General features: G+C 48.4%; 1 protein-coding gene across 8 annotated transcripts in view; it reads right to left on the minus strand.

Moving 5' to 3' along the window:
• The window catches only part of LOC309535181 (uncharacterized protein), an 81,984-nt gene extending 74,373 nt beyond the window's left edge, over window positions 1–7,611 (minus strand). For 3 of the 8 annotated variants that reach the window (XR_014221070.1, XM_082228037.1, XM_082228038.1), the window contains exons 1-3: window positions 4,742–4,866; window positions 2,516–2,624; window positions 1,783–1,915 (exon numbers count right to left, since the gene is read on the minus strand). Coding sequence is in view for 2 of the 8 variants with exons in the window: in XM_082228037.1 (XP_082084163.1) it covers window positions 1,783–1,915; window positions 2,516–2,624; window positions 4,742–4,785 (286 nt within the window). In the remaining 6 variants the exon portion in view is untranslated. Of the gene's footprint in view, window positions 1–1,556; window positions 1,916–2,515; window positions 2,625–3,317; window positions 3,519–4,405; window positions 4,625–4,741; window positions 4,867–5,248; window positions 5,945–7,461 lie in introns of those variants that run through there. The other 5 variants (XR_014221065.1, XR_014221066.1, XR_014221067.1 and 2 more) reach the window with 5 other exon arrangements.
• Window positions 7,612–24,688: the final 17,077 nt, after the last annotated feature.

The raw sequence follows: 24,688 nt of genomic DNA on the forward strand, positions 1-24,688 counted from the left end.
ATGCTAACCCAGGGTGTGGTAGCTCGTCCCAGACTCTGCTTCCTTTTTTTCCTGCAGGAAAGCGATGGACCCAGATCCTCCTCTTTTACAATAGGGCAGGCCACATGCCCTACTTTGGGGAAATTTCCCCCTACTGCATCGGCCTTGGGTGCAAAGTAATAATAATGATTGTAATTATTAGAGAGAGATATATATATACACCCCGCCTTAGGCCTGCGGGAAGCGGCTCGCTATTGCATCAGTCGGACACTCATTAGGGTCACCGCAGCCTTCCTACAGAACCAGGGCGTGGGAAGTCCAAAAGAATCTCTGCCCCGGCCTGTCTACACAGAGGCACTGCGGGAGGACTTCTCGATCAAAATGCTCACCCTACGATCCTAAATAAACTGAAACTCCGGATCGTGTACGCGTGAAGTGTATAAAAATGACACTATATATATAATTCCTATTGTGAAAAGCTTGGATCTTCTTCACCCCTGTTCCGTGGAGCTGACCAAGGTAGCTAGTAGCAAGGATTGAAGCAACTCTCTAAGGCTGCAGTTTTATACACATACAGAACTCAGTGAGATGCGCAGCCGGATCCTATGCCGGTTTTAAAGGGCTCTTTCGAGTCTAGGACCTCGGCCAGACTTCCAAGAAAACAGTTCAAAGATCGAGCTGTAATCCCATGCATTAGGATCGCTAGAGACTAAGGCTTGTCCCTCTGTGCACAGTTGGCTGCCAGTTGCCTAATGAATAAGGTGGGATTTGCTTCTCAGTAAACACGCGTTAAATGGGGTTGACATCCGAGTCAACGTGTTTAGGACCGCATCGCAAGAGACAAGAGAGAAGGAACGGGCGACACTGCTACCCCACCTCCCTCGAGCGAGAAACCAAGCGTCCAGGGCTAAACCGAATTAAACCTGTCGCTAGTCCCTCAAGTTTTGTTTTGTTCCCACCGAGCACGCAGCCCTTGTCCAAAAACGCAATAGAACCGGGCCAGGCAAAAGCGGGAAGCAAAGCTGGATACCAATGTACAAATTGTATTTGAACACCCAATCCGCTAGTCCTCCTTGAGATTTACTCCCAACTCCACCTTTGGGCAAACACACAAAGCCACTTCTTTCCATCCTGACAAACCACCGCCGCCACTCTACCAACCCCAACCTCACCACCCCTTCCTTCCATCCATACGTGCCCCGGCTCCACCCTCCCAATGGCTTAAGGCGGATCAGAATCCCCGCTTGCGCGTCTGGCACCCGGGCGGACCAATTCCACTCCGGTTGGGAGTGGATCAGAAGTAACAAAGTGGGGGAGTCAATAATCCGCATTAAGAAAGAGGACGTCCGGAGCCGGAGCGCAGACGCCAGGACTCCACAGACGCCCCCCTCCCTCCCTGCCTCCCATCTCCGCAGTATCCGAGTGGGAAGCTGCAGTGAGGCAACCCCGCCCCGGTTGAAGGGGTGGAGAGGTCTGGTGCAGCCGGAGATTGCGAGGTAAGAGAAAAGGGAAGTACGAGAGCAAAATGAAATAATGATTATTATTTAGATATATATGTTTAAAAAATGATGCGCTACCTTGGCAACTAGAGCCGTTTAAGGAGCCAACCGGGGTGGGTGGTCGCTGCCCACCCGCCTGCCGCGAGTACTCTCCTCGACTACGCGTATTCTTAAGCAATAACAACGTAATCCGTATTATCCACCCAAGAATACCCGTCACCGAAGAGAGTCAGAAAGCCGGTGGTGGTGCTGGCGCCGGTGGTGGTGGAAGAGGAGGCGAAGAGGAGGCTGGAGCTGCACGCACCGCGACAATAAATCCACAACTGTACGTCCGGTGGCCCAGAGGAACGGGAGGAGGAGCAGGAGGAGAATCCGAGAGAGAGTCGCCCAGCGAGCGATGATCCCAAATCCACGCAGGGCTGCTGGACTCCGGGGCCCTGGCAAGGCAAAGGAGAAGAGGCAGCCATGAAGGACTGGAGCGAGGGCAACTCCCGAGAGCAATTGGTAGCAGGGCAGATGCCCAGGTCCAAAGGCGCAGGCAGGCAGGCGAGGGCACACACACACGCATGCACCCCGCAAGCATGCGGCCACATCAAGACACGAGCCTTGCCACGCCACGTTCAGATACGTGGCTCCTCCGAGGAGGCAGCCCTATTCCCACGCGACGCGTGGACGGGGCTGATCTGGATCCACCTGGGCGCTGCACAGCCCCCGTCCACGAATGCCCCAGACGTGCTTGGATACCCCGTCAGCAAACATAAATAACCGAGCTGACAGTCCAGCCTGCTTGCGTGTCACACAACACACACACACATGTTCTTATCAAACCCCACAGACCGTCTATCCGCATAAAAGACGTAGGCGCGCGTTACAGACGCATCAGCTGCATGCAAAGACTGTGCACCCAGGAAGCCGGCCGCATGCACCTTTCCAAAGCACCGTTATACGCATTCACTGCTCCGTCTATCCATCCATCCATCCATCCATCCATCCATGCATCCCTGCATGCATTCATTGCTCCGTCCGCCCAGCGTTACCTGGCCAGCTTCCAGCTTCTTCTTCTGGGCTTGTCTGCCATCCTTTCCCCTCTCTCGAGTTCTCCCTGGGGTTGCGCTGAACGGCTCTTCATGGCAGCCGACGCGATTTCTGGAGAAGAGACGCACAGTTAAGCACACAAGTCTTACCGAGCTGTTTGCTTAGACTAGCAAGGTGAGAAAGAGCGCATGGGTGGAAATCTGATCAAGAAAACCGCGCACGCCCGGGAGAATTTCAGCGAGGCGCTTGGAGAGGTCCCGGCTCGCGGGGGAAAATAAGCAAAAAACATACTCTCTCCGCCGTTGTCAGCTGCTAGAAGGCGCCCCCGGAGCTGTCGGAGAGAAGCAAGTGCCTCTCCGCTCCAGGCCTCTCGCATGCTGTATAACCTAAGGCTAAAAGTCCCTTCCGAGCGCAGTAATATAAGATAAAATAGAAACCATCCGTTTTCCTTTCCCGCGTGCCACTAAAGAGCTGGGTCTCAGTGGCGAGGGCTTGACGTTTTCTTAAAGCAGCGTTTTTGAGATCGCCTGATAAACGCGTGATAGCACATCCTAGGGATACTCTCTACGCCTTACGGTCTGGCCAGCATGTCTCCAAAGTGAAAGCGCTTAACCGAGTTCCCCTGTCTCTCCCCTTCTCACTCCGTTCCTATGTACATTTGTACGGATCCATTCACATTTCTTTTTTTACAAAAAAAAGTTTTCTCATCCTGCAATGCTGGTATAGTCAGACACAACGTGTGAATGAACACTCTACAATCAAGAGCCAGAGTGGGGCGGTAAAGGAGGTCTTTGTTTGTCGAACCTGCAGCGGTTGCCCCTGAGGATAAGGGTTTTGGATTCGGTTTCCTCTAAAGGAACAAACAGAATAAAATAAAAATATTTTTTTAAAAAAATCCCAGCTCACAGTAAGTTTGGGATGGTTTTGTTCCGCCTTGGCTGCAAAATACAAAGAAGCGCCTCTAGAAGACTGGGTGTGGGTGGGTGCTGCACTCTCCCTCGCACCAAGACTCATTGTAAGGCATCTGTCTAGCTAGAGAGCTCTGTAACTGACCAGCTTGTATATCAGATTGCAAGTGACATTCACACAAGATGTTTGCGTTTATTCTTGCCAGATTTCCTCCTTCAGGACCAGCTCGTGCTTTAATACCAGATCATTACAAAGACCTAGAAAGAATAACTGCTTCTTTCTTTTTTAAAAAATGCACATAGACACCCACCAACACCAACAACATCCCAAACTACTTACACGATACAGATAATAATTTCAATGATTAAAAAATAATGACACATGCAACTTCCACGCATTCTCTTCAGTTTTCAGCTACGTTTCTCACCCACCTGAAGGCAGAAGGCTGAGGCTGCACTACGAGAATAACAGCTATAAAAGAAACACCACCAGCAGCACACACAGAGATTCCTTTCCCTCCGCTGTGCACAATTGAAGATTGACACACTACAGAGAGCTCGGACAGGGGAGGAAAAGAGACGGGGGCAGTCTGTCCTCCTACTGAACTCTCAGCCAGAAAAGCCGCTTGACGAAAGTCAACACGCCACCAGTTTGAGGCACCTCATCTCTCTCGCCTTAATTCAGAAAACAACGTGTCCGAGAATCCCCTCGTGCCAAAAACTCGTGGTAGGGGAAAGGCTGAGGGTTGATAGCCAAACTTTTCCAATAGTAGCATTACTATGATTACCCCCAAACACAGAAGCCCGCATAACAAAATGCACTTTGGCGATTTTCCTCCCCGGGCTGAGAAATCAGCCCCAACTCACCACCCCCACCCCGGAGTATCAAGCGCCCATTTCCAAACTTGCTCCATCAGTCGCGCCCGTTGACCGCTTCAATGCAGTGATTACTGTGCACGGCCCTCCTTGCTGGATAGCACCTACCAAAATGGTCGAAGGCAGTTCAGCACCGGGGCTAGTGGACAGCTCCGTCCTTGGGGAATCCCTCCCCGCTGCACCAGCGAGAGAGCTCTGATGAGCCCTAAGCCAACAAACAGCGGTCCCTCCTTCAGGCAGGGCACGGGGACTTAACGAGAACACCATTTCCTACCAGATCGCTTGCCTCTGGGCGCATATTCTATTCAAACCTCCTTAAACTGTCGGCTCCATCGCCACCCCACCCCTCAACGCTCTCTCTCTCACACACAGACATACACAAACACGCCATGCCACACCACAAACCCCAGTGCCATCTCTGGCGCTTTGTTGCTCCTTGGATACCTTTTGCAGCTTCTGGAGCCCGGAGCGACGCTCAGCATCAGCATTAACTACCTTTGTTCATGGAAAGCCATGTTGATTAGAATCTTCCTCCCTCCCTACCGTAATAACTGGAGGGATTGAGCCCTCCCAAAGCCACCGATCAGAATAACAGGCAAGGAAGGCTCCGCTTAAAATGTCAAATATTTGTCTGTGTTGATTTGGGGTGGGTGGGAGGGAGAGGGGCTAGGAAGAGATGAGCAAGCTATTGCCAGCAAATGAGAATAAAGCTTTAGAGCAGTTCAGGGATTGCCAAGAAGAAGAGAAACGCCGCCAATATAAGCCAGGGATGCGATGACTTATATGAACTCTGGACCAGGCAGGATAAGGTGCAAGTGCACGCAGGGGGTTAATCAGAGAAATATTTATCTTGATTAAAGTGCTGCCTCCTTTTCCAGAGCCGAGAGAGTCACTCCTCGCCACTTCCTCCCCATGCAACTCCCAGAAATCCACCTCTATTGAAGCGCTTACCCTTTAAATCCTGGTTTCGAGCCGAACTCCAACTGTGTGTAAAACCCAGGGAGGCATCTGATGAGCTAGGGAAAGAAGCTCTGGGCAGCGGAAAGCTGCCCCCCCTCCCCGCTCCGCACTCTCGCCTTCCCTCCTGGTGCCGGATTATAGTGTTAACAAGCCCTGGGAAAGGGACCTCGGCGCCTCTGGCTGGCTTTGTGTGCTCCGCTGCCTTCCCACCTCACGGATGCTGGTGTTCTCCAAGTCCCCGACGATCGCCTTTCAGATGCTGCGAGCTTCCAGAAAAGAAGTGATGGTGGGGGTGGGAGGGAGGAGGGAGGGAGGGAGAGAGAGAGAGAGAGAGAGAGAGAGAGAGAGAGAGAGAGAGAGAAGAGGAGGGAGAAGCAGAGAGAGAGAGAGAGAAAATCGCCTAATGCAATCAAATCGATCTGATCTACACCATCTGTCGCCTGCCACTACACACAAACGTTAAAATAAGGAAAAACGGGAGTCACTGACAGCTCAGGAAAGGCTGGTCTTGCCGAGTTCATTTTGAGCAGAGCTTAATTGGAGATGGCCAAGCACATACAGCAGCCACCGAAGCTTCTGTTAAGCCATCAAGCACCAGATCCCAAGCATGCTAATGGTGGATTAATTGAGGAAGATCTGACGTGCAGGCTTCATACAGCTCATATTCATGACTTCCTATTGGGAAAGGACCGATGCTGGGTGGTATGATGGTAAACGTGCAGTCTAAAAGGGGGGAAGGGGGGGAAGCTGCTGAGAAAAATGGCTCTGTGTTCCCAGCCTTTTCCTCTGATAACAAACATGTGTCGAGCAGAACCGTTTAGCAGGGCGGTGTGTGTGTGTGTGTGTTTATGCATGCTCTTGAACCAGAGCTAGCAAGCCCCGCACGTTGCATTGTAAGAATAGATATGTATATCAATTCTTTAGGGACTGTAACGGTCTCGAACGTATGGTTGTTACAGGGTCTTGCTCCTTTCGAAGAAGTTAGGCGCCCTTCTTTTCATGATGTGTGTGTGTGTGTGTGTGTGTGTGTGTGTGTGTTTAATCTATACCATCTCACTTGCGCTCAAAGCACACCCAGATAATGTCTCTTAAAATCTCAGCGCTGCTAATTTCATCGGGATTGACGCAAAGTCGCTTTCTTGCCAGCAAACCCCGGGACCTTTCCCCCCACTCAACCTCCCAGTGGGGATTATTTTTGAGAAAGACATTTCCGATCACTGAAATTTGGACATGGACTGATTAAATATGGGTTTCCCACCCGTTCTTCCTAAGGCTCAGACAGGGGAGGGAGGGGGAGACCCAGTGTGTGTGTGTGTGTGTGTGTGTTTAGAACAGCATTTACACAGTCTGCCACCACCAAATTTCCTTGCAGCTTCCAGTCCGTTTGGGCTAGTTGTTAAAATATATAAAGGATGCAGAAAAAGTTGGAAGGAATACACACTGTTTCCTCTCCTCTATTCTAATGAATACGCTGTTAATGGGGTGGGAGCAGGTTACACTACAGCAGCTCAAAAAACAAGTTAGCCAAAAGAGTCTTTTAAAAAAACAAATAAGCAAACAAACAAACAAACAAACACGGAGCGCGAATATTATTTTCGTGTGAACGCGGTTTTTTTTTTTTTTTAAAGCGGACGGCAGAAGGGAGTTGAGTATGATATGCAAATTAGCGTGTCGCTGTCCACATACCTGGTGCTGAAACGGAAAGGTGAACCGCTCTAAAAGCGGAGACAATAGCCAGATAGGAAGCAAACAGCAAATTTATTACCAGGAATTGGGACGTGGTTCACTGCTTGCTTTGGAAGGCGGAGGGAGTGGAGACGGGAGGGGGGTGTCCCGTCCCTATATAAAGCCCACACGTTTCTCTTGCCAATGGCTGAAGCAATTAAGATTCTTGTCAGTTCCCACTCCTCCCTATTTGATTAGCAGAGAACTAAAAAAGAAGAGGGGGGTGCGCATCTAAATGACCGACTTTAAATATTCCAGTAAACAATTAACCGTTTAGGATAATTCTAGAGTTAACTGGACCCGTCTCTTGAAAGTTTGGGTTAATCTCTTTAGAACAAACCTAACGGTTATGAATTAGATTAGCCTTGGAAAACGTAGCCTAAAGACAAACACACACACACACACACACACACACACACACACACACACACACACCTACCTTTTGTTTCAATATCCATTAATTAAGCACCACTGCCTACCTACGCAGCAGTCCTGGGTCACAGCCACGTGCCTGAGCCTAATCTCCCCAGCTGCCTTTGTTATCATCCGTGTCCAACGATTGCCCTCTGCAGGTCAGCCTTCGAGTCCTCCCAGGCAAGGCTATTGCAAAAAATGAAAAATGAAAAAATGAATGAAAGAAAGAAAGAAGTATGGCAGACGAATTGGTCGCTCGTTTTAGAGGCAGGTAGGGAACTTTGCAAGCATTCCCGGAGGCTTAGCATTAGGACACTAAATGTTTATTTAGCACTGTATGTATGCGCGCGCATGTGTGTGTGTGGCCGCGCTTAGCATATTACACCCCCCACACACACACACTCACGCTTGCTTATGATCTGAAGTTTTGTTCTTTCTGTTCTACTCCGCTAGTTGGGGAGTTTTGTGCTAACAATTTTCAGCTCTGCTATGTGCTGGAGTAGACCCCATCCTACTGTCCACAACTCACCCCAAATTGAAACCCGGCCAGGAACCTGACCCGCAGAAAATCTCTGGGCTTCAATTGGGTGTTTAAACACAGCAAGGAATTCAGTTTCTCCTTAATCACAAACGTATGGGGGGGGCGAGTTTTAAGGTAGAGTAGTCATCTGGGGACTCACGGTTGCAAGTCCTAGAGAACGAGAATCCCTTGGCCAGTCAGAAAGGCCACTCAGACTACACCTTTCTACAGTACTTGGAAGTTTCACATGAAAGATTGCTTAGTGCAGCTTAGATTCCTCTGAACGCACGCTAGCTCCCTCCCCCCCAACGCCCTTCCCCCTCCCCCTTTTATTGCACACATGACTAAAGGGGGTAACATTTTCTGCCTTTTCAGTACTGTATCATGAAGATTCTGAATGGAGATCCCGGCCCTTGTTAGTGACTGTAAAAAAAGAAAGAAAGAAAACCCCCAAAACCAGAGGTAGCTATTATTCTGGATGAATTATTCCACTGATAAAATGTGTGTTCGGTTGTGCAGATGTGCTTGTAGACTGGACTGGAAGGGTTGGGCTTTAGAGGAAAACCGATCCAATGGAGAAAGACACACACACACACACACACACAGAGAGAGAGAGAGAGAGAGAGAGAGAGAGAGAAACAACAGCCCAGTTAATTGCCTCTTGATAAGGATCGTTTTATATTTCTGTAAAGAGGATTGTAACTTTTGATTCTCTGTCAGGTATGATTCCCGCAGTGATAGTTGGCCGCACTTCATACAGCGCAAGCGAAGAGTCAATCAATAATATGCAAAATGCCCTATTAGGAGATACTAAGGCAGACTAATTATTAATCGCTCGCTTAAAGGTAATTGAAGAGCGTTTGATTTGTCCTGTTTAAAAAGCATTAAAGGGGAAAAATCGGAGTCGTAAGATGGGGCGGGGAGTTGTTCTGTTTTTCTTTGGTGACTTGCATACATTTCCACGTGTGCAGTTGAGGAATCAAATATTTCTCAACAAGGTAAAGGGATGGGAAAGCAAGCAACGTCCATGCAAACCTCCCACCCACCCTTCTAAAAACAATAATGTTGTCACTGGGGTCTGGGGGGTGAGGACTGCACGACACTCCTCCTTCGGGAGACCATCGCTACGTGAAAATTCTTGTTAAAATTATTATTAAGGGACAGTCCCAGCTCAGTGACGTCACCTGACTTTGCACTGGGTGCCTCAACTCAAAAGTAAGGAAATGGCGTTGCACCGAAGGGGGTGGGGTAGCAGCTGTCATTCCAGGGCCCCGAAGGAGGGGTTGATGCTTTGATAGCCCAGCTCGCCTCTCCACGCCCCGCCCTCCTAGGCAAAGGACAGAGTTGAAGATTTGCAATGCGAGTTGCTCTTTGCCCTTTAGAGCAATCGGGACGAGCTTCCTCAGATGAGCATATGGAGTGGCTGTCTATGACCAGCTATCCACGTCGGGGGGGCGGGAGGCTAGCCATACAATGCAAATCTGCCCCAGTGCAGCTCTTTCTTTGGCTGGAGGTAACCAGCGACGTCCCCTTCTTCCCTTCTCTGGTGGTGATTTCCTTTCCAACTTTCAAATCATCGTGGTGACAGCAGGATAAGCCAGGTGGTGTGCCATTCAGAAGCATGAGTGATACTCCCAGGCAGTTTGGGAGCTGAGGGTCCATCCATATTATAGCATACAGAAGATTGCCTCTGAAACTAGGCTTGCTAGCACCCGACAATGCTTTTTTGATGGTTCTGGTGTCATGGGATGTGCCTTAAATCAGAGATTGCCCACGTTGTGCCTCCAAGTGCTGTTGAACTACAACTCCCATCATCCCTGACCACGGGCCACCTTGGCTAGGGCACTGTGGTCCAAACACATGGACGGCACTCTGATGACTACCCTTGCCTTAAATCAGAAGTGGGAGGCCTTTGGCCCTCCATATGTTCATGAAATCCCTTCATCCCTAGATATAGGCCTAGCTTTCTGAGGCTGATGGGAGCTGTAGTTGACCTGGAGCGCCGAAGGTTCTCTTACACCTTCTTAACTCAAAGGAGAGTAACTCCGATGTAGCAGAAAGAACACGGGGACAGGAAGGATTTCCGTTTGAGATGGCGGAGTACATACTGCGTCCCCGTCTCAAGCCTCTCTCGTGCACACCCGTTCTGTACTTTCAGAGGAGGGCAGACTTCGGCTTGTCAGATCTTTGATTTTCACTAGAAGCCCATGATCTTACCAACCAGAGCCAGGTCTTTTAGAATTCCAAGATCCTCTGAGCACATTCGGAGCCCAGGAAAATGCTCTCAGCACCAGAACTGAACTGAGATCACCGTTCTCTTGCACAAAATCCTACGCTTGCCCTGGCTAGCTTTCTTCATTTCAGCAGCCTTATGTAGGTGGCAGAAGCCATTTTGTTGATATTGCTAATAAAAGGGAGTCAGAAACCCTTGGCGATCCACTGCAGGTCCCCAAGAGATCCCGACCAACCTACCCCTCCAGGTGTTGAAAACTGCAGGACTGTAGATTAACCCAGTGTTTCCCAAACTTGGGTCTCCAGCAGCTTTTGGACTACAACTCCCACCATCCCTATCTAGCAGGACCAGTGGTCAGGGATGATGGGAATTGTAGTCCAAAATCAGCTGACGACCCAACTTTGGGAACCACTGGATTAACCGGACCCGAAATAGCCTTTTCTCAGATGCACCTGGGAGTTAATTAACTACCTTCTGTGTGTAGCGAATGAAAACACGCGCTCTGTGCATGTTCGGGAGCCTCCTCTCCCACATCACAACCTTCCACCAGGCATATGCTGCGGATGCTGTACCCTCGCGTTGACGTGAGGCTCAAGGAGGAGTTCTTTAAAGGAAGCCAAGGAGGAAGGAATAGCAAGGAACCAAAAGGCAGGCCGCAATGCTGGCATGCAAGGAGTGGAAAAGCGATGTCCGGATCCAGCGATGGGAACACCATCAACCCTCGTGGTGATCTCGAGCCCAGCGTGCCCAGAGGAGGGAAAGCCCAACCGCCTAGAGATGCCGATTGATGGGCGGAGCCGCAAGCGCCTCATTGCCAGGCAACTCACGGAGCAGCTAAAGGGCAGCGCTCAAAGGCCAGCGAGCAGCACATCCTTCCAGTGGCAACGGGCGGGCCAACTCCGAGGCAGAGAGGGCGGGGCGGGGGGGAGACTTCCAGGCAGGAGGCAAAAGCACGGGACGTGGCTAGCAGCGCTGAAGAGGAGACAGAAGGAGAGTTTCAGATCTACTGCCTGGATGCTGATCATCCTCGACCTGGAGGCTCTGTCTGCTTCCTTTGATCTCTCGTCCTCGCCTTTCTCCCGCTCCATCCCTTACATGCACGCGCACGAGTTCACCCTACGGCTGCCAGACTTTCCTTGTTTTAGAGGGGAACCCACTTCTGCTTCCGAGAACTTCTTCTTCTACTCAGAAAGTAGACGACGGTGGTGGTGGTGCCAAATTTTCACACGGTGGCTACTACCGCTCCCGGACAAGCCATCTCTGGGATAGCACAGCAGGCAGAGCATGAGACTCTTAATCTCAGGGCGTTGACTAAATGATCCTCGTGGTCCCTTCTATGATTCTTTGATGATACTGTCAGCCTTCCGTGAGCTCAGTCGTCCATGCCCCTGCCCTTTTGATCATTTGTTTCTCTTTTTCCGTTTTGACGAACGAGGGCAAGGTTAGACAATGTTCACAGCTGGGCAGCATTGACCAGAATTCGGGATTGGAAGGGATGCCGTCTAGAGAGCCTCTTTTGAACTAGGCCAAAATAATTCAGTGGGCAAGCAAGTCACACCCAACCCAATAATCTTATCTGGGAGACACACTTGATCAGGGGTAGTAGGCACCCTAAGAACCGGGGCTGGATGCGGCCCAATTGCCTTCTAAATCTGGCCCGTGGACGGTCCGAGAATCAGCATGTTTTTACCTGAGTAGAATGTGTCCTTTTATTTAAAATGCATCTCTGGGTTATTTGTGGGGCCTGCCTGGTGTTTTTACATGAGTAGGGTGTGTGCTTTTATTTAAAATGTATCTCTGGGTTATTTGTGGGGCATAGGAATTCGTTATCCCCCCCAAAAAAAAATATAGACCAGCCCCCCACAAGGTCTGAGGGACAGTGGACCAGCACCCTGCTGAAAAAGTTTGCTGACCCCTGCACTTGATCCTGCACACGGCTTGCTTTCCGACATGTAAACATCTGGCCATTCCAAATGTATGATTTTATTTTATTGAACAGACTCTGGATCCTGCATAATTGTGAACCAGACCTCTTACACAGTTTGCCAGAGAGGTCCTTGTTTTGTATCTCTGTGTGCTTTAAATGATGCTCTTACAAGCCCTATCATAATATCAGCTGCAGCCAACCCTTTAGGGCAAATAGGCAAGGCTGGCACAAGACATTTTGGCACCTGAGGCGAACCACACAATGGCATCCCCCTCCCTGCCAGCGAAGAAGGAGGAAAATAGAAATCAACATCAGGGACAAAGGGGGGGGGGAGAGAAAGGTCTACATCAGGATCCACTGCCCTTGTGGATCCTGCCACCTGAGGCAGTTGTCCCACCTTGTCTCATGGGTGGGCCGGCCCTGCAAATAGGCCACCATCCTACCAACCTCAGCCAGCTCCACCCAACTGCCTTCTTATATTCAGTCCATACACAAAAAGAGCCTGCTGGATCAGGCCAATGGTCCAGCATCATGTTATCACAGTGGCCAACCTGTAGAAAAGCAGCAAGCAGAATTTGGGCGCAAGAGCCCTCTCTGCTCCAGTGGTTTCCAACAACTGGTTTTCAGAAACATTGCTGCTTCCAACTGTGGCAGTTTCAAGACTGAGCAGTCCAAGGCAGTGGCGTAGCGTGGGGGGTGCCAGGGGTGCCGGGCGCACCAGGCGCAACATTTGGGGGGGCACGTTTGGCCGGCCCCCCTCGAGGAAGCGGGAACCTCTCCCTTCGCAAGACGAAAGCCCATAGGGAAATCTCCGGGACAGCGGGGAAGCGCAGCGCTTCTTCCCCACTGTCCTCGGACCTCCTCCGAAGGCTGGCGGTGGGGCGGAGAGACCTCCTCCCACCGCCAGGCTTTGGAAGGATGCTCCGAAGCCTGGTGGTGGGGCAGAGAGACCTCCTCCCGCCGCCAGCCTTCAGAAGGCTGCTCCGAAGCCTGGCGGTGGGGCGGAGAGACCTTCTCCCCGCGCCAGCCTTCGGATGGCTGTCCTGAAGACTTGTAGTGGGAGCAGTGGCATAGTGTGGGGGGTGCAGGGGGGGCCTGCCGCACCTGGCGCAACATCTGGGGGGGTGCGGAAGAGACTTGAGTGCTAAAATCCACGGGTTAGGAGGCGCAAATTACTTGCCTTGCTCCGGGTGCTGAGAACCCACGCTACGCCACTGGTCCAAGGTGTTGGTAGGTGTTCCTTGGCCTGAGGTCCCTTTAGCTCCCTCAGTAAAATATCCGAGGCGCCCCCCCCCCATGAGTTAATGGGCATTGCCATTCAAATGGTGTGTGCATGCTGCATCTTGTGGTTATGATGGGCTGGGCTTACAAGAACCCCCTGATATTTTATTCAAGTAGGCACCTGCGGTTAGTAGCCTTGAGTATCAGCTTAGTCTCAGCGTTGGCACTGCAGAAGTCAGCAGGGAGGAGGATGGTGGCTGAACTAGGACTCCTGGGCTCTGCCTGCCATTGGCTCTGCATACACTTCCTATTGGGCTCTCCGCTTTCCTCCTCTCCAGTTCCAATGCACACCTGTCATACAGCAGTCTGCATAACAGGGCGTAACAACACATGACTCATGTTTGAACCTCTTCCTGGTCTATGCAGATGCTAGTAGAGGTGTGGCCTGTTTTGACTCAAGTACCAAGTAGGCGGAGTAGCCACCAACCCAGGGGGGCCAACTTGAATAAAATATTGGAGGGAGGGGGCCAGGTAAGCCTTGTCCCGCAGAATCGATCACATAACATGGTGCACAGACACCATTCAAATGGCAATGCTCATTAACTTTGGGGCCCCCTCAAATATTTTATTGGGGGGGGGCAAAGACCCCTCGGTCCCTGCGAGTTGGCTCCTATTCACCAGCCTATGGGCCCTACGCCTTTTAGGGGCCCCATGACAACGGATTAAAAAAAGAAGAAGAATTGATCTTGAAAGAAAATTGCAATCAAGCTTTCTTAGTTCAATGTTACACCACTTGAGATTTCGACTGCCTACGGGTCTCCACAGGGTTTAATCCGGCCCTGGCACAAGCCTCGCCTTCTCCTTTTTGACCCGAGTGGGGCTCATCAAACTCCCGCCTGCCTCTGCACACACTTCCAGCGGATCGTTAATTTCCTTTGTGCGCTGGTTTCCAGCAGACAGCTACTGATTTACGCAGCACGGGTGACTACGATCGCACGCACGCATACACGTGTGTTGTTGTTGTTTTTCGGTGACCCGGCAGCGTTTGGGTCTCTGAAGGAGCGCTTCTCCTGGAGAGAGCGATGTCACGTGTACATCCCCAAAGGTCGCCTGACTCGTATCTTTTTGCCAAGCAGAGCAAAGCATGCCCAAGTAAAGGGAAGCTCCTTTGAAAGCGGGGACTCCCCTTCCTTCCCTGTGGATTACCTTGCAAGCGGGACTGGGTGGCCGGTCTCCCTTCCTAGCCGGTTCAAGCGACGCACCCATCCCGCCTGCTTCGAGCCCAAACGGCAGAGCGAAGGAGCCCCCTGCTGGCCAGACGGCGTTAGGCGCGCAGAGGAGAAGCTTGCTTACAAAGAGCCTGGGCGGGTCCGCAGAGTGAATGGAGCCGAGGCAGTCTGGGCTGTGAGATGCTGGACAGAAACCCATAGAGCTCGTTCAGGGCGTCAACCGCCGGCTCCCCCTTCCCCCGCCTTTTTTTTGTGTGCTGCTTCTGAAGCCTTGAAGGAAACACTGAATTAGCAGCAGGACGGTTGTGAGCAGAAATCCTAGATTTCCGTTGTTTGTGGCCTTAGATGAGCGTTTTTAGGATTCATCAGCCTCATACTTTGGGGTACGTGAGGGTACAGGTAGCAATGCACCCCTCGTACATCTATTTCTATTTTTTTAAAATCCTCTTGAGAAATAAGTGATATTGCAGATCTCCCCCCCCCCACACACACACTTTTGGGTAGGTAAGTTTGTTTGTTTTCCTTAGAGAAGCAGCAAGGAGTTCATATTTTCTATATGCTCCAATAGTTCTTATGTTGGACACATCTTTTTTTGTTGTTTTGTTTCTGTTGTTAATGGGAAAGAGCTTTATTTGTTTATTTGAAAGGATCTACTGATTTATGGGTAGTCTGTGAAGTCATTGTCTTTGGTGTTAACCTTAGGGCTGCAAACCTCTCCCCTCATCCCTGGCCCATTGAATTCAATGGAAGTTTCCAGGCAAATGTAGTTAGGCTTCCAGCCTAAGACAGAGTACACAAAATTTGTTTAAGGCACATGACTTTCCCCAAAGAATCCTGGGAATTGTAGTTTGCTGGAAATCATAGGTCTCTGTGGGGTGAGCTATGGTTCCTAGGAGTCTTTGGGGAAAGTAAAGGGACCCCTGACCATTAGGTCCAGTCATGACTGACTGTGGGGTTGCGACGCTCATCTCGCTTTATTGGCCGAGGGAGCCAGCATACAGCTTCCGGGTCATGTGGCCAGCATGACTAAGCCGCTTCTGGCGAACCAGAGCAGCGCACGGAAACGCTGTTTACCTTCCCGCCAGAGTGGTACCTATTTATCTACTTGCACTTTGAAGAAGAAGAAGAAGAAGAAGAGTTTGGATTTGATATCCCGCCTTTCACTCCCCTTCAGGAGTCTCAAAGCGGCTAACATTCTCCTTTCCCTTCCTCCCCCACAACAAACACTCTGTGAGGTGAGTGGGGCTGAGAGACTTCAAAGAAATGTGACTGGCCCAAGGTCACCCAGCAGCTGCATGTGGAGGAGCAGGGAATCAAACCCGGTTCCCCAGATTACGAGACTACTGCTCCTAACCACTACACCACACTGGCTCTTTGATGTGCTTTCGAACTGCTAGGTTGGCAGGAGCTGGGACCGAGCAACGGGAGCTCACCCCATCACGGGGATTTGAACCGCCGACCTTCTGATTGGCAAGTCCTAGGCTCTGTGGTTTAACCCACAGTGCCACCTGTATCCCTAATGTGATTTAAATGTGCCTGAAATGTATGGTGTGCAGCCATGGAGCTACAGCCCCCAGGCCTTGCCTTCTGCTTTCTCTGGTTTGGGCTTCTTCGACTTGAATTTAGCTTAGATCCATCCCTATGATTTTTGCTCATGTGACTAAACAGAATCTCACCTTGTTTAAACTTTGCGTGTTAACCAGGAATTCCAAACCGTTGTGGTCTGAGTGTCACAGTAGCCTTTTTCCTGAGATAGGAAAACATGCAGCGTGTGGTCCAGAGTGTGAGATGTGAGCAGTGAACTCTTCAGTTCAAATGTTAACATAGCCAAAAACTCCCTTGGCGGCCTTAGGCAAAAAGCCCCCACTATGTCTCCTTCCCTTCCTAGCTGCAAAATGAGTATAATAATACCTGCACCCTTTGTTATATTAAGGTAAGGATTACAGGGATAATGTGTGAGAGAAGCACTGGACATTTTTAAAGCTCTGTGTATTGCAGCAGTATAAATTTACCCACTCTCCTGCAAAATAGTAGCTCGCTAAGTAAGAGTTGCACTGCGTTTTTGCACTAGCCATTATGACTAGCCATACTGGCCAACTAGTCATGTCCATCGTGGAAATAGAAGATTTTAGGCTAAAGGGGAAATTGACACCTACTAAGCAGGCCGGCAGAGGAGGAATGATCACTCAATTTCCTCAGCACCATCATTGCTGGTCAATCAGTAGTATGGTATCCATTCCTGCCAACCTCTCCTGCAAACCTAGAGAGCAGGAGAGCTTTCTTTAATGCTGCTGCATGTCCCTGTCCCTCAAGGAAACCCCCTTGAGGTTTTGAGGTCCGCCGAGTCAGTGGCGTAGCGTGGGGGGTGCAGGGGGGGCCGGCCGCACCGGGCGCAACATCTGGGGGTTAGGGTTAGGGGGCGCAAATCCACGGGTTAGGGGGCGCAAATCCACGGGTTAGGGGGCGCAAATTACTTGCCTTGCCCTGGGTGCTGACAACCCATGCTACGCCACTGCGCTGAGTCCTTGCGGAGCTTCTAAAAGCTCCCCCGCTGCTCGGAATACCCAGAGGGGTTTTTCCGCACTTCTTTGATGGTCTCAGCTAAACCGGAAGCCGACACCTGTGACTCTTAACCAGTCTGCCTCATCTCTGCCTCTTGGCTTCCCTCTCCCCTTCTCGTGCTTCAGCTTCTCCCACTGATTCTGGACTTCTTTCTCTCACAGACTCTCCCAGCTCAAGAAGCCTTGTTATCTCTTCAGCTTCCAACACCTCCTCTTCCTTGTCTTCTCCCCCTGTCCACTCATCATCATCCCACCACCACTCCCCAGGCTCTGAGCTTTCTTCCATTGATGGTTCCTTCCACCATTCCCTTGTGTTCCACCAGTCCATGACACCAAGTCTGCCCAGACAAGAATGTGGCCATCTAGCTGAATTTCCCCTCTCAACCCTATTTTAGCATCTCAGGACTTCTCCATCTAATTATACCAAGCCTTGTTTACCTTCCAACCTCTCTTCTAGTCTAGAATCACAACCCCAGTCCCCTGGCCTGCTAGTCTCTCTCTCTCTCTCTCTCTCTCTCTCTCTCTCTCTCTCTTACACACACAGCCCCTCCTCCTGACCCCAGATGTTATGTGTGGCTGATTATCATCAATAAGTGTTGGGAAACATTTGACTCTCATCAATGGAAAGTCTTTCCACTGTCAGTTGCTATCAGCTCAGCTGTGACTGAGCTGAAGTACACAATAGGCCGGTGAAGGGGGGGGGAGGTCAGATATGCTGTCCCAAGAGGTTGATATGATCAAATCCTTTTAGCGAAACAAGCATTTGCTTCAGCACATTTGATAGTACTGTGTTTGACAGCCTTCTCTTCCTTGCAGACAAGTGGTTTGAAGAAACACTGACCAACAGCTACCGTGAGCCCTTTGTTTTTTGGGGGGGAGGTGAAGATATGAGTGGATCTCTGTCCATGACACAGCATTACACTGACACGGTCTCAACGCTCTCCCTCTGCCAAGCACCAGAATGGAATGGCTGATCCCACAACACAATGTTAATTCAGTTGTGATTAGGCCCTGTTTAATCTGTCTGGAGCTAGGCAGTCATATTTTATCTGGGTAATTTCATCTCTGTGAAATGTTTATTCTCCACTTGTGAGATCTGCTGTTGGATGGTTTCTTCTCATGTGATCAGTGTTGCATAAATTGCCTCAGATGTGTTATACATTGCTGCAAATTGGTGCTGTCACCAATTAAGAGCGGTGGACTTGTAATCTGGTGAACCGGGTTCACATCCCCGTTCCTCCACATGCAGCTGCTGGGTGACCTTGGGCCAGTCACACTTCTCTGAAGTCTCTCAGCCCCACTCACCTCACAGAGTGTTTGTTGTGGGGGAGGAAGGGAAAGGAGATTGTTAGCCACTTTGAGACTCCTTAGGGTAGTGATAAAGCGGGATATCAAATCCAAACTCCTCCTCTTCTTCTTCCTTCTCTGTGGTGGCATCCTTCTTGTGGAAACCCCTACTTGGTTACACCCAGAAGGGAGGTGGCTCTCACAGGTATGACAGGAAGTCCTCCCTGTTGGAGCCGCATAACTCTGTGTGGCCATTCTAGCAAACAGGAAATGTTGGACTTAACTGCTCTGTGTATATATATCCCACACTAGTCCAGCATCCCGTCCACACAGTGGCCAACCAGATGCCTGCAGGAAGCCTACAAGCAGGACCTGAGCCCAGAAGCATGCTCTCCTCCTGCAGCTTCCAGCAACTAGTATTCAGAAGGATATTGCTTTCGACTGTGGATGACGGGCTGACGCATGCCAAATGAGGAAGCCTGGCAAGCCAAATTAGGCCTATGGGTTGGCCGCTCTAGTAGAAAGAATCTTCTGTCTGATACAGAGCGATAAGGGAGAGCAGGAAGGGTCTTGAATTTGCCCATCCATCCACAGTGAGCACCTGGGCCAGGCAACCATACAGGTTGCCTGCGCACAGCCTCCTCCCACTATGTTGATCTAGCTTGCATATGCCTTTGTATTTAATTATAGTACTTATTGCTCCATTTGGTTCTGTTCCATACCGATTGGCACGTGCAAACCTGTTGTTTTCTTTTGGTAAATTCATTTCTACTTGTTTAGGAAGTGCATAATTGGTCAACCAAGTCCCTGGACTCTGACGATCTCGAACAGCTGTCATTTATTCTCCAGCACTAAATGACTTTACCCCATAGGTGTGCCTTGCGAAGTGTTAACTCCCCCAGCAGTGTGGACCATGCAGAAGTACTTTACAATGGAACAAGCTGCTGTTTGATAGTGTGGGTGCGAATTGCCGTGGCACTTAGAAAACCATACCAAAAGAGGGCCTCCATCAGTAAATAAGTGCATCCTGCTTGATCCCCTTTAAAAACCGTGTTCTTGGTGATAAAAGCAAAACATGTAGAACATCAGAGGCAAACATGCTGTAATTGAATTCTAGAAAGCAAGCGTTCCTCTTGGCTACTATTCCTACAGGCCTCTTCAAAATATGGAAATATATTGGTGTGTCCTGGAAAAGGCAAAGGAAAAAAAAACCTTCCTAAAAAACAACAACCCCCCCCCACAAAATCCAGCAGTTTTGGACACTTAGTTGACATATGTCTCATTATCTTACACCAGAAATGTGACAATGAGTGACAGGAGTCCGCCGAGAGATTTAAAGTGATGATAAAGGCAGCAAGGCTTCCCAGAAACACCGAGTCTAGTTCTTAATAGCTACATGCTTCTTTACATGCATCCTAATAATTTGACATTTATAATTCACTGTGCTGTTGAATTCCTTATCGTTTTCGTACTGTCAGCTCCTTCACATTTGGAAATAAATGTCCTTCCTAATTATTACGTGTAGTTGAACTCCTAACATTCTTTTTTTAATCTACCTTGTATTATCCCCCCCCTCCATCCCATGAACAAAATGGGAACTAGGAAACTATTAATGCTCAGTGCCCTTTCATTAAAATTTAAACTCACACCGGTCTTAAATGTCATGCTAAAAAAAAAAAAAGTAACACAGCTTATAGCTCATTAATGTTTGTTAGTAAAGCAGGGCACATGCCACCGTTTAAATCATGCTTTCCTTTATTAAGGACTGAAAGGAAGTTTCCATGACCCATTTTTCTTCTCATCCAAAGAGACTGTTGCGTGCTGCTCTTGAAGTAATCACCGTCCTTGCTAACCACCTCCTTTTGTGTTGCTGACTCTCAAACTTTGGGATTGTTGAAATATATACAGCAAAAATTCAAGTCATGTGATTCAAATTGGGTCTACTAGACCCAATTTTTTAAAGCAATGTGGACTAAAGTCACTTGTGGGGCTCCTCCAGGATTAGGGGACCTGAAGCTTAAGCTTCATTCATTTCATAATAGATCCATCCGTGGTTGGAAGTGACTTCAAAGGACCTCTGGTTCAACCCCTGAAAACCAATGCTACAACATCCCTGATAAGTGACCATCCAGTTTGTGATCAGAAGGTGCAAGAGACCAACAAAACTGCTGAAGTTTAAGCAGGTCTAGGTCTGGTCAGGGTCCGGATGGGTAACCACCTAAGAACTACATGCATATAGTTTTTGGTTCCATGATGGAGGAAAGGTCAATGCAAATACAGAAATCAAATAAATAAATCCAACTTCTCCAGCCAAGGTGGTTCCACCTCATTCTAAGGCAGATCATACATGTCCCTTCTATGAGTAGGAATTGGGGAGAATTCAGTTCAGTTCACATTTTAATGCAAGCCTATTTAATTTGCTTCTCTGAAAAGACATGTGAACTGAGATGCAGTTATCTCTAAACATGCATACAGAAATGGAGATACAGTGGTACCTCTGGTTACATACGCTTCAGGTTACAGACTCCGCTAACCCAGAAATAGTGCTTCAGGTTAAGAACTTTGCTTCAGGATGAGAACAGAAATTGTGCTCCGGCGGTGTGGCAGCAGCAGGAGGCCCCATTAGCTAAAGTGGTGCTTCAGGTTAAGAACAGTTTCAGGTTAAGTACGGACCTCCGGAATGAATTAAGTACTTAACCTGAGGTACCACTGTATACGTAACATGTATACGTAACATTTGTGGAAAAGAACATACTGAAACACATTATAATTAGGTGAGATTGCTTGCAGAATGTGTACACTGAGCAAGAGTTGCATACAAAAATTCCAACGTTGGGAGAAAGCACACCAAAGTGGTGACGAATTTTCATGAGGACTTAAAAGCAACTTTGTAAATCAATGTAGAAATGTGGCAAGCCAACCTTAAGAATGGAAAAGAGAGGAGCTTGTCTATGAGGCCTGCCATGTGGCTAACATGTAAATAATGCCAAGAAAACATTATTATCCATGGTTTTCAATTATAGCTGCCAAATCTTGTCGTTTTTTATAAAAAAAAACACCCCACCCCAAACATCAAATAATAGTTGCTTTGTGTCTTTTTGTACTTGCTTATATTGAACAGTGCCAAAATTTTCAGCCCAAACTGGGAATGCTTCTTAGTCTGCTACATTTATCTCCAGGCATGATTTATATGTTCTATTTTCTCCAGATCAGTGATGGGGATGCATTCTTGAGGAGTAAAAATAAATATGAGACAACTACACCCCATTAAACATGTTTTATCTGCTTGTAGAATTGGGAAGCAGGTAATTCTTAGTGTCACACTTCTCAGAAGGTTTTCTTTAAAACACACACACACACACACACACACACACACACACACACCAACTTCAAATCACTTCAATGTATTCCATGGCACTGCCAGTTAAATTTCATGAATTATGAAATGCTGCCTCAGACCTGTATAGTGAGTTCTTTTTCTTGACATGGGGTTGGAATAGCTAGATCGGAGATGGGAAACATATTTCAGGCTGATGGCTGCATTCCATTCTGGGGGACCTTTTGTGGGGCGCATGTTGGTCATGATTGGGGCCAGAGGTGAAAATGGGCAGGGGAATGATAGAGAAGTTTGTAGTTTCCACACCTACGCACCACTATTTATCCTCCATCCAGACAAGCAAGAAGCACTATCAGAGTTCAAGGACATATTTCTGCGATGCAAAAACACTTAAAGAGAAGGGGTGTGCCCTTGGTAGAGTCTCAAAGGCCAGACAATTAGGGCCTCTTGGCAAAGTAGCTAAATTGCAGCCCAGAAGCCAAACCATGTGCAATAACGACTCTTTTCTTGAAATTAAAACAATGTCCAAACACTCATTAAAATATTCAAAAGCTTTTACTTGCAGAACATATAGCTAAAGAAGAATATATGCAAAGTATTTACATTCATTTTATTGTTGTTAGCCGCCCTGAGCCCGGCTTCGGCTGGGGAGGACGGGATATAAATAAAAAAATTTATTATTATTATTATTATTCACGTGTTTATCCAAGCATGGGCTTTAGTTTTTCTTCATTGAAGATTACAGCTTCTTCCTTAAGCCTTCAAACTGTGTCTTTCTCTCTTTCTAGTCCTTGCACTCAGCCTTCTGTATTTTATCCAGATAGGCCATGCAGTTCCTTCTGAGAGGTCTCCACATTCTCCTTCCAGCAGACTTCTACTTACTGCTTCTTTGGGAGAACATCAACTTCTGTACTTCTTTCTGTCACATACATTCACACAGAAACATCAGCACTCCACTCCTCTATTGCGTTGATCTAACACTGCCTTGGGACACGGGTGGCGCTGTGGGTATAACCTCAGTGCCTAGGACTTGCTGATCGTATGGTCAGCAGTTCGAATCCCCACGGTGTGGTGAGCTCCCGTCGTTCAGTCCCAGCTCCTGCCCACCTAGCAGTTCGAAAGCACTCTTAAGTGCAAGTAGATAAATAGGTACCGCTTTCTAGTGGGAAGGTAAATGGCGTTTCCGTGTGCGGCTCTGGCTCGCCAGAGCAGCTTCGTCACACTGGCCATGTGACCCGGAAGTGTCTTCGGACGGCGCCGGCTCCCGGCCTCTAGAGTGAGATGAGCGCACAACCCTAGAGTCAGTCACGACTGGCCCGTATGGTCAGGGGTACCTTTACCTTTACCTAACACTGCCTTATCTTCAGTGTTCACGGAGATGCAGCCATTACAGTCAAGTCACTCACACACAGAACAAAATGAAGAATGTAATAAGATACCTCCCGTGTGACTAAAGTTAACCAAACACACAGGAGTTACTGGGGAACATCCCAGAATTAAACACACACAATGCATTCAAACATTCCCAATTTCAGTAAATTAAATCACTATACTTAAAAGAGCCTAGGACCGCATTTGGTTCCCAGGTATGATATTCCCCATCGCTGAGTTAGATGATAGTGATTTTGTGCTCATACATAGTTGAAGCTAAATCTGCTGGAGTATCCCTTGGGTGTGGTATTTAGCTTAGCAGAGGATATGGCTAATTGGACAGGCTATTGTGTAAGCCTGTATCAGGCTGCAACCCTCAACACGCTTCCTTAGCAGTCCCATTTTGCTCAGTGGCACTGCCTTCTTTTTGGATATTGCCTCACAGAGTTGAGCATGCAGACCATCTCCTCTCGCTTGAGTTCTCTGGATTGCACGGGCTGGCCCTTTGCTTTTTAAGCATAATGTTTGCAGCCTGGAATAAAATTTGCAATTAAATTTTACTCTTTGCAGTTACAATGGGCGAAACGCTGCGGATGCCAACAGCTGGGGACTGCCAATGTTGAGACGTATTCAATTTCCATATAATGGGTAGAAACAACCTCCATTATTGCAGCAATCTGTTGCCTTTCCCATTAAGGTTCCAAACTTCAATTCTTCCAAATGAGACGGTGATGCTAACCTCTACAAAATTTCTGCTGTCTCCAGAATGCAACTGCTTGGTAAAAAGGATTTTTCAGATACTGAAATTACAAAGATATTGTCAGTTAAGCGATCTAACCATGATGAAGAAAATGATTGAGAGTTACTATAATACTTGTGTGCTGGATATATATAGAGAGAACATTTAAAGATCAAAGTAGAAGGGAAATGGGCTTAGGTAGGGCTATTACAGAAGATCATGGAAGAGGATTGTAAATATACATATAGATCTACTTGATTATTATGCCCTTGAATCTGAGGGGGGAGGTACTAATAACACAGTGGAATATTTATGCATGAACTAGACAACAGTAGTGAGAAACCTATGGCATTCCAGATGCACATGAACTCCAACTCCCATCAGCCCTAGTCAACATGGCCAATGGCCAGGGGTTGGGCTTTGCTGTTCTGAACCTGTCCATTTTCTGATCAAGTTCTGATCATAACTCAAACTTGGTCCATTGTGGCTCAGCCCAGTCTGGTGGCTTGTGAAAAGAACATGATTGGTTTTGATCCTCTTGACATTGTTGCACGTATGGCTATTGTTGCTTACTTAATGGCTACTGTTGTTTACTGTACTGCTACTGTTATTCATTGCACATAATCAAGTAGCTATTTGCATGCCCTCTGGGGATCACCTGTCTTGTGGTACCCCAGTATTTTTGAGATGTCCCTTTATTCTTCCCACATTCTTTAGTAATGAATATTCCAGAGCTTGCACAAAGTTTTGATTATTGGGAAATTATTTAGAATTCCTATTCAGGGATGATGGGAGTTGTAGTCCAACAACACCCCCACACTTGCTTTGCAGCATAGTTGACTGACTTTCAAAAAGTTATTAGCAGAG

This window comes from Podarcis vaucheri (genome assembly GCF_965113315.1).
Source record: "Podarcis vaucheri genome assembly, chromosome: 6".
NCBI classification, from domain to species: domain Eukaryota; kingdom Metazoa; phylum Chordata; class Lepidosauria; order Squamata; family Lacertidae; genus Podarcis; species Podarcis vaucheri.